The 13906-nt window shown below is 39.0% G+C and overlaps 1 protein-coding gene across 2 annotated transcripts in view; it reads left to right on the top strand.

Annotated features, from left to right (window-relative positions):
• The window catches only part of TSPAN9 (tetraspanin 9), a 200123-nt gene that overhangs the window by 78639 nt on the left and 107578 nt on the right, over positions 1-13906 (top strand). For both annotated transcript variants that reach the window (XM_050898445.1, XM_050898435.1), the window contains one exon: positions 8770-8849. In XM_050898445.1, the coding sequence (XP_050754402.1) occupies positions 8787-8849 (63 nt within the window). In that variant the 5' untranslated portion in view covers positions 8770-8786. The remainder of the gene's footprint in view (positions 1-8769; positions 8850-13906) is intronic.

Genomic DNA, 13906 nt, shown 5'->3' with positions numbered 1-13906 from the left:
TAGGCAAAAGCCTTCTGCTATTTGCTAGCTTTCTTTAATCTGTAGTCAATATGGAAGATGTAAAAATCTAAACTGTCATTTAAAGTGGGAGTGGAAGAGAAGCACTCGGGTCATGTACCTTACCTCTCCAAAAAATAGGTGGTAAATAGGAAGAACCCTTCTGACTTCCTTGCCCCTGCTTTCTTTTTTTGGTCTTTAATTTTTAAAGCATGGTTTTGGAGATCTGATTTGTGATGTTTATCCCATGGGGATATCAGGGATATGATGTTGCTGCCTTCCTGCCCATGGTTGACAACTTTCTACTCCCTTGATCTTGTTTTCTCGGTGTGTGCAGTAAAAAGCACTTCTTTGCATATGCTTTTTTGTGTACTGGGAGAGGACAGCAGTTGGTACCGCACATTGATTTGCATCATTGATGGCCAAGGCTTGGTTTGGCTTATGTTAGCTTCTTTACAGGGAGTCCTTGACTTGAACATGGGCTTATTGATGATTTTACAAGTAACCAGTATTAAACTAATGCTGTTGTAGTGAGAAAACCCCCTTTCCTCCTACAGGTAAGATACAAATTTAAACTACAAGGGTTCTCCTGTTAGGCTCTGAAATGTTGAACTTTTCAGAGACCAAATTTTGAATCTGAAATAGACAAGCAGAATAGGAATGATGAAGAAAGGTCTGTTGAATCTCAATGACTTCACTTTCATAAAGATAAGATGTTGATAGAACAGAATTGATTAAATTAATTTTGAATTTGAGTATGAACTCTTGTCCTTTAAAAAGAAGATATTTTCATCAGCAGATTGGAAAAGATTATGGTATAAACATAGCTCAATTAGAAAGAAGCCGTAAGATGGTTAACTGAAAATATTAGGGAGTCGGAGAGTTTTCAATAACAGGAGACACTGAAAAGATAAGTGCTTAGATTAATGAAGGACAAATTACATGGGATGTAAAAGAGGATTACAAAATAATGAGTTATGGGATGAAGATGAATGCCGGAACAGAGGACAGAGCGGGAAGGGTTAATAATGATACCGAATAAGAGGAAGATGCTGTTTTTTTAATGTATTGTGTACCTACAGAACTCACTGCTGTAAGCTATTGAGACTAAGTTCTCAGCAGAACTTAAGAAGGATTGGCTGTTGATGGAGAACTAACAATGTATTCATTGCTATAGAAGATGAGATAAATGCCCTGTAATTAAAAGGGATACGGATTCTTATGCTAAAAGGCATAAACAGACTGTTCCAAAGCATCTGGTATTCTCTGCTGCCCGGCAGGATAGGCCTGTCTGCTTGGGCAAATGTTGTTCTCTTGCCCTCATATTTTCTATTTTCTTCCACCTGCCTTGGGAGAATTGGTAAGGTAGTTTTGGAACTTAAAAAAAAAAATGTCCAATATAGTTATTGTATTCAGAGCCAGCTATTAATGTCTTGTTTTCTGTCTGGATTGTAGACTGTCTGTTGTATGGGTTGACTTGATCTCCGTATGTACGCTGCCAAGCCCAAGAAGACTCTGACTTCCAGGGCTTCTCAGAAACAAACAATAAATAGACTTTCTAGATTTTAGTTCTTAAAGCTGAAAATATCAATGGTGAATTGCATTCTAACATAATCTTTAGAGGACTTCTTTCAGATTTAGCATATTTCGTGATGTTGTTTGTAAAGTGAAAACAAAACCCCAAAAGGCCCTTGTGCTAATGCAAATGTTTTGATTTAAAAGCTTAAATGTAAGTAGCAGGATTTCTGTTTTTTATAAAATTATGTTTTTCTGTTGCTTTGGAAACTCAGGCATTCTTTCTGCTCAGTCTGAGGGCCCCTGAGGGATAACTGGTATGAAGACGTGACATAATCACAATTTTTTAGCTTCAGGACCCCATATTGCACTTTGACCCTCATCTCCCATGTCTCCTGTGTATTAGCATATCAAGTCATCATCTGCATCTGATCACAGTGGGTTAAGGTCCCTGACATGGTTTACAACTAATTCCTTTGTACAATTTTAAGACACAATCTCATTCTGTCACTGGTGTGAAATCCTAAATGAGAAGTCTCAACCAGATATGCACTGTTGGCAGTAAATTATTTTTAATGGAAATCCCAGGGACCAAATGACACAGAATGTTTGGCACAGTGGAAAGTCTTATAACGGGGTCTTATTTTCTTGATCATCCATCCAGTGAGGACCCCATGTTGGAAGGATAAACTGTTCTTATTGGTATATGTAAGTATAAACTAGTAATTATTAATTTAGGCCATTCAAGGAGATTTTACCTCTTTTTTTACCTCTTTGCCTTGGGGAGGCAAGGAGCATTGCTCATCAGAGGCAACTGCGAGCTGTTGTGCTGGTGCCATTGTGTCAGAGGAAACAGATTAATTCATTTCCTTTCCAGTAACAATTTCAAGAAAGATAATTTCTCTGGGTGAAGTCAGGACTGATGAAGGTGGGTGTTGGATTGAGGCGGCTAGACACTCAATCCCTATGTCTGTAAGAACAGATCGTTTCCGCATAGATGTCAAACTCAGTGTCTTCTCAGGGGTACTCCTTCATATGGTTCCTGCATCCTGGAGTGCTGTCCCACTCCTGTCTCTCTGCCAGGCCTCCTTTTCTTCAGCCATGCCAATGCTAGGTGGAGTCCCAGAACGTGGAGCCCAGCCTCTAAGAACCCAACTGACTGTCTTGTGTTTTCCTTCCATCTTACGCTGTGTGCACATTTACCTGTCCCAGGTCCTTTTACCTGGCCTCTGGAGGTGGCTTTCTTCTGCAGGTGCAACTGAGGGTCAGATGATGCCTGTTGGACACTCTTGGTCCTGCTACAGGGTGAAGAGAGAAAGGCATGAGCTTGTCTCTGTCCTCTCTCACAAAACATTAGAAGAGAATCATTTACTGGTCAGATTGCAGGCACTAGCTGTGAGTAAGTCTGTTTCTTAATGAATCCAGTCTCCCCCTCCATCATCTGCCTGTCCGTCAAGTGCCCAAGGAAATGGTGGTTTGCTGAAGGTATTAGAAATGGCTGCTGTTCACGCTAGTAGGGAAACGAAGTATGCATTTCACTCTTCTCTAATCACTTGGTAGTGATTCTTTCTAGCATTTATAACAAACAAGCTGTTCATATATGCTCTAAATAATGTGGGAACCTATGATCAGTGACTGGAGACTCCAAAACTGAAGTTACAATAGTTATGTCTGTTTCTAATGGAAGACTTCTCCTGTTGGAAAATGAAACTGTGTCAAAGATAAAATATGGCTTGGGATATTCGGTTCTGAAAAACACAGGCAGGTTTCAAAACTTGTCTACCATACAAAGTTGTCCTTGAAACCTACCTTGTTTCTGTCCAATCCCATGATGGGCAGAATGCTTTGGATTTATAGCACGCAAGCTGCGAGCTTGGAAGGCCCCAGGATGTGGGATACAACCCTCAGAGCGTCCAGGTTTTTGGTTATAAATCCTGGAGCCTTGGGAGCCCCGGGAACTCCAGGTATTTTGACTTACTGGAGTCTGTAAGCTCTTTGTTGTGTAACCAGGAGCATGGAAGTCCTGAGAACTCCATGGTTTTGTCTCTCATGTGATACTAATTTCAGTTTGATTTTTTGGACATTCTTTTCCCTTTAAGCTTATTCAAAAATGAATTGTGTAGTTTTTTTAATCTGAGCTTTCATCTGTATACAACTGTATGCCAGAGTCATAAGCTATTCTTTCCAACTCCTGTTCCATATCTCCTTCTCATGGCCTTCCAGGATTCGGAGCAGTGACTGGAAAGACGTAGTCACTGAGTTTATACTCAGCAATCTCGGTTCTTTGTCTACCTAGTGTACCCTGAGGGAAGGCTTGTATAATTGAGTTCTTGGTCAGGATCATTCAAAAGAAAAGAATGAATTTAAGAACCATATCCCTCTAACACTTGATAGTGTATGCATTTGTTGGTCTTTCTGCAGGGCTCAGTATTGTTCTGAAGTCATGTGGCAGGGTTACTAAAACTCATGATTTCTAAAAATAATTAATTTGAGAATAGTGCAATGGTTAGTGTACTAGCTGAGGCCATGTGAGGCACAGATTCAGTTTGCTTCTCTGCCAGCAATTTCCTATTCATTCTCAGCAAATGCCTTGGTCCTCGATTTCCCCATATTTAAAGTAGTGACAATAGCACTATCCTACATAATAGAAATTGCAAGGTAAAATACATAATAAGTTGTAAAATGGCTCGTATATTGTGATGACTGGAGTTTTTATTTTCCCTTTTTAAAAACTTCTAGAGTTTCGTATTTCATATTTGGGAATCATAGGGGACCGTAACAAAAGCTTAAGATATTTTTGCTCAGCCTTCAGCGTTTGTTCCTGTTCTTGCCTATTGTAGTCCCTCTGCTTCTCACTGGATCAGCAAGATCATTTAAGGGGAATGTCTTGTGAAATGGATTTAGAACTTTTACAAGGGGAAAAATAAGTATAATTTTTATATATTGGTGAAATACATTTTATATCTGTATTATGTCTTTATAAATACATGGTTATAAATATGTGTATAAACTTGATCAGCTTTTGCTCTGTTTTGCAGCATGATTCCACAAGCCAGTTGTGCAAAAACAGCTGAAGAGGGCAGAAACAGAGGGGTTCAGGAGCACTGTAGCTGGGCATAATTGGCACGGAAGTTCTGGTGAGATAAAACTAAGGGCTGAGAAAAACTATTAAATATTTTGTGACTTCCAATAAAAACTGAAGTTGTTGGGATCTGTATTTTGAGGACTATGGTGGACTGTTCCAGGAGGGAACCAAGTAAATCAGTTTCAGTAGGAGAACCAGCCTATGTTGTTTGGGCCTTATTACTAATACCCTTCCTTTCAATTTTTCTGCTACACCCATTGTGACATCCAGTTTCATACCTGGTATCTGAAAGTGGCCTAAATTCTTACCCTTAATACCTGGCTAAGCCATTTAGATGCAGTGGACTGATGTTTGTTGCCTTGTCCCAGGCATTTGTGTGTAGGACTGAAATGATTTTCTTGATGTGGAGACATGTCTCAGTAACAAAATTCAGTGATTCAGTAATCAAAGATTAATGAACTACAGAGTGAGCTTTTGAATGTTTTTCATGCCCTAATTACTTAACAGAGGTGGGATCTGTAGTGAAGCAAAATGTGTTTGTTCCCGTACTGAGGTACACTGTCAAGTGGGACCACCGTAAGGCGCTGTTGAATGGCTTGCAGCAACACCTACCACTGAAGTCTCAATCAGTAGCAGAGTTAAGTGCAATGGCCAGTCAAAACACAGCTGGATGAACTGGTTACAACTTTTTCACTGCTTATTTTTTCAGCAAATAAGCAGTTCTATGTGATTTATTAACTGAGCTACATAAATGCTGAGTAGGAGTTCCAGCAGGAGGAAGTGGCATCTAATCCGTAAAGCTGCTCTGTGGCCGCAAATTCAAGTGGCAGAAGGTTACTGAAGCTTGTAAAGTCTCCCTGGTGGCAACAGCATAACCGTAAGAGATGTTTCCTTTGTACACAGTGGGAGGGGAGGCTGATCTGGAACCATGTTTGCCCTAGTGCTCGTTACTCAGGCTTGGATTTTGAAGCTGACTATTGGCTATATGTGTGTCTTTGGTTGTTCGTTCTGAAGTGTACACTGTGATGTAGACCAGTCACGGAGAACTCTTAACAGAAGATGCATTACAGATAATGGTAAAGAAAACTAATCTTTTGTAGTATTTGAAGGCAAGAATAGAAAACTGGAAAACTTCAATAAGGTCTAATAATGAAAACTTGAAAAAAATAAGCTTGGAGGGACAGTATTGTTGCCTTTCATTTTTTTAACCACCAATAAAAATGTTTCCACTATTTACAAACTCTGACTGGATTTGTGGAGATTTTTTGTTTATTACAAAATATTCTTTCAGTTTTTTAAGCTTGAGGAGGGCAGATTAATTATTATTGTCATGTAACTTCATATGGGAAGCTAAGGCAAATATTTATATTGCATTAGTTTTCACAAGTGCACAGCATTTTCTTTTTTTTTGGAAGCTAGTCTACATCAGTGTAAATTTTATGGCAAGCCAATGGGTGCAACAGGAAAAAATGTTTTAAAATACTTGTGCATTGTCATCATTTTTTGGCTGAAAGCTCAATTTTATGTGACAAGTAAAAACCACTGAATGTATCTAGCTACAGCATAGGATTGCAATGGCACAACTTTACACTGCCAGTAGGTGAATTGGAAACAGAAGAGTTTTTTCAGACTTCTAAAACCATACTCAGACATTTGCCTTGTGTTTGAATGCGACTTATCCTGCAGGCTCCTGTGTCCGAGGCAGGTACCTGGCCGTGGCCTACAAGTCTCTTCCATGTTTTTTTCTGCTAAAGTTGGTTCTTGATGACTGCTCATGTTGAAGTTTGTATGTGCGCCATAGACCCCACTCTACTTTGGTCACTGCTGATTTATCTTGTTTTTTACTTGGGTGTTTTGTGCGTAGCCTTTTCTGCTATCATATGCACTGCTGAGTGGTCATCTTGCAGTCACCTTTCTGATGGACACATTTGGTGCAGGTAGTTCTGAAATGACTTTTGAAAAGCAAAGTGAATAAACACTGTTGATATAGGCTTGGGCCTGCCTGTTGTTAAAATGTTATTCTAGAGCAGAAGAGGTGAGAGAAAGATACTACACGTACAAATATGCGGTATTTCATGGCCTGAAGTATTTTATGGTGGAAGGATCTTTTCTCAGAAAAAGCCTATCAATCAAGAAAGGGACAGCACTGCTTTAGGGTGTTGATTCTGATGTTGTTACATAAAAATTACAGAATTTTAAGGGGCTTTTGGGCATAGATATCTAAGACTGAATGAATGTTATATTATCTTTTCTCACAGATACCTGGTAAAATAATTAACAGTGCATTATAATGTGCATGTGAAAGGGTCAGTTGAAAATTGTACATAATTTTTGCTTTTCATGATAGCTGTATTTCTTTCATAGTGGCCTCCTAATAACGTTTCTTTCTTCACAAAAAGAGAAGAATAACCTGCATCTTAAATCTGCTGTATCACTTTGCACCATCAGTGCACTGCTTTTACACTTATGACAAATTACGAATTTGGAAGCACCAGGCATGACCTGAAGTATTTCTCTTCCTCCTCTCCAGGCACTTGCACACATATGCACAGACACACGTGCATGGTCATGCCCTTTCTGTTTCAGAGTCCTAGCAGGCATGTTGCGCTACTACCTGGAAAAGAAATGTGGCATTTGGGTCAGTGTTTCTAGTTCACAGACTACCTGTGATGTAAGATGGCTTATTGCCATACACAAGAACAATCTCTGACATACTAGTTAAATAGAGTGTAAATAGCTGCAGGTTCAGATATCCTTGCATTTCAAGAGTTTTAAGAATTGATTGATGACCCCATAAGAGACAGCAGCTCTGCTTTTCTGGTTATGGTTAATTATATCACAGGTGATGGCGTCACATCATGTGCATGTATAACTGAGGCATGTGCCTGTTCAGTGTATGCTGGCTGCTAGTCTATTCCAGTTCCTTGTCCCATGACATTTGTTTAAGCCAGAAAAAAATGTAAGTCACTGTTAATTTAATGAGCAGGGAGAGGTTAGCACCTGTCTATCTAATCCATACTTTTCCAGTATTTTATTGCATTAAAGGAGTGTCACTACCTCACAGTTCTAGCTCATAAACAGCTAAACAGTACTTGACATTTAAAGAGATTTTCTGTTGTGCACTTGTATAGTCAAGAGTAATTCTAATCCTATTAAAGATATTATGTCATGGAGGCGTGCCCTGGGGGAGAAGGCTTCTGCTAACTGGCCTGATGGAAAGCAGAGGGGAGGGGCAAGCAGGAGGGTGGATTTATTACTCGATAGTTAGGTCAGGGATTTCTGTGGGAAATGCCCAGTGGTTGCAGTTGCTGATGATTTCACGGCAACAGCAGCGAAACACAGAGTGCGCTCCGATAGCTGGTTACTGAATGAGATACTGCAAATGGGTGGAAAGAAAAAAGACAGCTTGTGAGAGAGAGTCAGAGAGACACAGAGAGGGAAGCTGAGAGCAAGGAAAGTGCTCCAGCTTGAGGAGAGTCTCCCAGGTGTACTGCAGAAGCTTTTTGGAAATGGATGCAAGGACCATCTGCTGCCTATAGATTAGAGGGCTGTAGATTAGGAGTGGAGAGAAAGAGCTTATGGCTTTTTTGAATAAAAATCGAAGTTCTGCATAACTGATTTATCAAGATAAATCATGAGTATGCTCTTGCATGGGATATTAATGTATAAATCCATGCTACAGATAGAGTACAGCCTACATTGCTATAAAAAATAAAACCAGCAACAATGCAGTGAATAAATTCTGCAGTGATTATCTGATTTATGTACGAAGAAAAAGAGAAGCAAAACACAGACAGCTCTTACCGCACTGTGGCATTTGCAAGGCACTGCATTTAATGCTGAGAGATGCTATACATTAAATCTGACAACTGTGAAAAGAGAGATCATGGAGAAGTCAAGTAGTGAGGATTCTTCAATTCACCGGAGTCCATCTTTGGATAGCAAAGACTCAGATTTTGCTAAACCTTCTACCTCAGGGAGGCAATTTGGTCGAGGTTTTACTGCTGGAGCTTTCTATGGTACAACTGGATCACGCACACAGAGCCACACTGGGGTCGGAACCGGGACCGGCATTGGGACTGGGACTGGCGTAAAAAGTGACAAATACAGTGCACCCAAAGGCAGCAAATACGTGGTCTTTTACCTGGATCTATCCTTTGTTTTCCTTTTAGAATTTAAGAAGTGCAACATGGCAAGAGGCTGCCTGTGTTGTTTGAAATACATGATGTTCCTTTTCAATTTAATATTTTGGGTGAGTACTGCCTTTTCAGTTGCCTTCATTTGATAGTGTATCCTGTACTGCTGCATTATGTGTATAGTGCATCTTTGAAGCAGTACAGTAAGTTCCCCCCTCCCCTCCCTCTCTCTCATACCTGCTTGGAATATTTTCAGTGTTAAACTTGTGTCTACTGGGAAAATGTACATGCTTTCTATATCTTTATTACTGCCTGGTTACTGTAGTTTGGCTACTAATTCCTCAAACTTGCTGTTCTAATACGTGTTTTGAACTGGCTTATCAAAGAAAGGGCAGAATTGTTGCCCTTTAAGGAAGAGCAGAATTATTGCAGCATTAAAATCCTGCAGTGACAGGATTTTTGCATTCTGTTGTAATACCTTGCGTTGCATTAAGCTGCAGGTTAATTTAAATTTGAAGTACATTCTCATTGTCACTATAAATCTCATTTGCTTTTTGTAAACTTCATTTGAGAAACTGCTTTTTCATTTGAAGGAAGTTCTGTCCCATTTCTCCCATTAAAAACAATAAATCATGTATGTTCTAACCTCTTAAGGTATCAGCATAAACGTGAAATGACTGGAATGGTGAATTAATCTGGATTCAGTTTCAGCTGCAGTTGTCCACGTTGGTGTGTGAAGTTGGAGACTTCCACTTGTTTCTGAGGGATCAAAATTGATTTTCCTCCATCAGCCAAGAGGCATGAGGAGTTGTAACAATGCCTCAGCAAGCACGTTAAAAGCGTAATGGCTACTTTGAGCAAAGTATTGTCACGTACAAGGGAGGGAGGAAGGAAAAGTTAAGTCATGTGGCAGCTAGGCATTCTTGAGTGAACAGTATTGTTAAGGAAATCACAAGCTAATTGAAATACTGAGTATGCATGAATATAGCCCAATATGAAATGGTTTGCTTAGTTTGAAATTAAAGGTCACTGCTTTCCTAATGGTTGCAAAGCTTGGGTACGTGAACAAAATAATTCGTGGTTGTGATCCAGAAATATACAGTATGCTTCATAAATAAATGGAAACACCATCCCTGGATTTATTTTGGAAAAAGGGGCATTAACAGTCTAGTTCAGATAAGCTGCCTCTGGTGTAGAGATACCATTGTTTAAATTAGGAGTCTTACTAGTAGCTTCTCTGTTTATCTTGACCCACTTACCGAAATAACCTTTAAGAGCAAGAGTTAATGGGAGATTTGGTACAGTGTTGAACCACTCACACAACGGTGAGCTTTTATCAGTAATAGACTGAAATGCTACAATCACTAAACTTGTGGGTGTCTTAAATAGAAAGGTAGAACTGGTCACTGAAGAACATATGATCAAAGTTCACTTGTGATTTTTTAAATTTTTTTTCTTTTCTATACACAAACCCTACCAGAAAGTTGCCTTAACTATTTCTGGAATAAATCACTTTGAACACACCAGATTTATATCAAACTGGCTATTTGACCCAATGCTGCATTATTTTGACACCTTGGAAGTATTTTTTTCATATGCTATATGCTGTGATTAATTTTGGAACAGCTTTTTTCTGATACCGTTACTCATGTCCTCTGTGATCAGTCATTAGGTATGTCTTACCCCTTACCTCCTTAGATGCAATATCTTTCTTTGCTTTTATCTCCTTCCCAAGTAGCAATTTTCCTGACTTTGCATCAGACCTTCAGAGTCCATTTTTCCATTCCTTGAACTTGCAAAAATATTTCAGACCTCATCTGTGTACTCATCTCTGTCTGCTCAGCTCCCACTGGACTTTTATACAAACACATTCCTTCTTAGGTTAAAACTAGCCTGCCATCTGGAACAGTTCTCTAGTGCCCTGTGCTTCTTCAACTCTTACTCTTACCTCTTAATCCCCTTTATGCCCTCCCCACCATGTCTTTTGTTGTGAGGCTTATACCACTTTTCTTTCTGTTATTAAACTTTTGTCACCACATCTCTGTCTAATAGTCTAAAAATGCTTTTTGTATGAATCAGGCTATACAGAATGAAAATTATACTCTGGAATGGTGAGTCTGAGAGATTATAGAAAAATGCTAAATGCAAGATGTCACGTACTTTTCAAAGCAGTTTACAACAGAAATTTGATCCACCAGCCTGGTTTAAATTGTTCAGAAGTCCCCCTTTCTTCACTTTAGCTGGCTTATACTCAATTTTGCAAACCAGTCTTGATGTTCCCATGCATCCTTCCAGAGGACTGCAGTCTTGCTAGATTCTTATTTTTTTTTTAATATAATCTCTTTTTACTCATGGGAACACAAGCTAGAATGAGGCATGCTACAGGCAGGCGTTCTGTAGTTTGCTGCCTCTGGCTTCGTACCTGGACTCTACATTAGTTCTACTACGGCTATCTGACAGGTTTTGGATGTTTGGCTCTGTTATGTGCTCTTTGCTGACACTGTGCACTTGCAGTATCTCTCACTCCTGCCCTGAACTCTCCTGCTAGCCCAGCCCTGGGCTCCCCACACAGCTCTGCCAGTGCCCTCTGCTCCTACCCTGTCCTGAAGCACTCCCTTCTATTTCAGTACTGTCTGTCGTCTTAACCCGTTTTTTCCGTTCCCAGGTTTGCCTGTTCTCATTACTTCCTTCTGAATTTCTGTTAAGAAACCCAAGTCCAAAACCATGAAGTTGTGGCCTGCTCTTGAGCAGTGACTGTCATCTTTTGTAATGCAAGGTGATTTATTTTTAAAAAGAGAAGACTAATTTTTAAGCATGAAATTTTCTGAACGTGTAATTCAAAGCAGAATGAGACTCCTTGGTTTTCAGAGGCGAGGAGACCACTTCCACACTGTTACCTTCTGACAAAGCCAAGAAGCGTTTGTTTGGGTTTGTTTTTTTCTTTTATACAGGAACCGATTTAGGCAACTGGAAACAGAGGTGGAAAAACTGTGTTTCAGGGAGTCTTTAAACAGGTGCCACTCTAGCAGCTGTACAGCTGCAGTAGGCAATCTGGCTGACCAGCTTGCTTGCCACAAAGCTACATTGTTCTGAGCCTGCGGTAGCAGAAAGCCCGTCTCATGGGAAGTGTTGTTCTGCCATAGTAAAATGGTGTTTCTGAGATGCTTCCTCTGAAAATGAAGACTGGTGGTACCCTTTGGCCTCCCAGAATGCTGGGCACTGTTGTCTTGAACGATTGTCAGTGTTGGCCCAAAGAACGATGTTCTTCTATAGAAGAAGAGGACTCTTTTTCCATTATTTGCTTCTTGACACAGGGTCCCCCCACAGGCTGGGACCTGATCTGTCCCTCATGGAACAGTGAGCTGTACTACTCCTTCAGCCTGGCAGCCAGCTCATATATATTTGAAGACCAATTATATATGTATATTATATATCATACACATTATTTTTATATAGTATATATATTATATATTTTAATATATATACATATATATGTATACGCAGGTATATGTTTGAAAGTGATGGAGAAGTGCAGTGGTTAGTGGATTCTCTCTGTCGTTATATAGCAAACATACTGTCGCTGTGATAACTACGATAAAGAGGTGGTGCATTGTTTCTGCCCAGCAAGAATTCAGTGTTTGTGAATTAGATTCATGACAACAAAATACAGTTTTTGAAAATTAGTAGCATGTGTATTAGTTAATGTGGAAGGATCGCATATGAATTCTGCAAAGCAAATTGATCTGAGTGGGGCCCAGCAGTAAGCTGAAACAGAAGGTGTTTCTCCACCATATCACTGAGAGCTTCAGGTATTTCTCTGTGGCCCTCTGATTCTTTGCAGTTGTTCTTGACCATCTGGCATTGCTTTCTTTTAGAGATTAGGAAAGTCTGAGCTGAGGGTTAAGGAAGCTTATAGTATTTAATTGTGTGGCTAGGATGATAATTTACACTGAATTCATCCTAAGTGCATAATATGTTTTGCAAAGGGACTGGGCAGCTACAAATGTTAGTTGATTTAGTTTGCCTTCAAGAATATTTATGTGCAAACATATGGAGATTGCAAAGTAGACAATATAGCTCTGCAGAAGAAATAAAATACTGATTTTTTCTTCTACAGATAGCAACTTAATTGTCAAGAATGGTAATTAGGGTATATGACTTCCTAGGGTAGATTTCACTTCATTGTTTTATTAGAGAAAAGGATTACAATAATTATTTTCTCAAAATGTATCAGAAAATCTTACTGGCTATAAAATGGAAATTCTATAAAACATAAATTTTTAAAAGAAATTTCACTTGTGAAATGAGAATTTCATAGGATCCTAAAAGGGAAATTTTGAAGTGACAGGAATAAGTGCTCTACTGAAGTTTCGATAACTTTGCAAGTAGACAGTGGTCATGGTTAGATTTTGGGTTGTTCTATTGATTTAACTAGGGTTAATGAGTCCGCATACAGTGAAGCATTCATAATACACATCTTGTTAGATTTTAGCAATGCTTAATTTTAATATAAAATGCATTTTATTAGGGGGGATATATGGCAAGATTATTAAATCTCTGATCTTCTGTGTTTCAGGAAGAGCTAAGGAAAAGCTAAGTATAGTCAAGAAGATCCTTAATGTGATTTATTTGTTAAATTGTTTATATTTAAACTACTACAAAAAAAATCTGATAGGAATAATACCTATTTATTAATGGTATAATTATAAGCAGAAGTTATCATTTATCTAAGTTAAATGGAGTCAAATTTACAAATTCAGATATTTAATATTTGGTTTCAAAGTAAATTTTATAATAGGTTGGGAGCATTTTCCTTTCACTAAAACATAAGACTGGAAGAGAAAAAGATGAGCTGGAAACTTTCTGGTCCAGAAGTAGCAGCAAAAAGTCAAATACAGCAAATTTTTCACTGATACTCTGTTATTAAAATAATGGATAAAGACTATTGCTCCTGAAGAGTATTTTTCTGCGTTAATTATTTGTCTGATTTCATCTTATAGCGGGAGTAACTAATATTTTTTCCTGTAGATTAAAAACAATGTCGTGTGTTTGTCAGTGAGCATAAAGACCGTAGTACAGCAGCCATGCAGGTCACTTTTACTAAAGTCTCAGATCAGACTAAAAGAAAGGGAGCATGTCCATTCTCTGGGTCTGGCTGCTGTCAGAGCTATTG

Source organism: Gymnogyps californianus, chromosome 1, assembly GCF_018139145.2.
Source record: "Gymnogyps californianus isolate 813 chromosome 1, ASM1813914v2, whole genome shotgun sequence".
In the NCBI taxonomy this organism is placed as follows: domain Eukaryota; kingdom Metazoa; phylum Chordata; class Aves; order Accipitriformes; family Cathartidae; genus Gymnogyps; species Gymnogyps californianus.
Note: the sequence above shows the minus strand (reverse complement) of the source record. Positions and strands in the feature narration are given on the sequence as shown.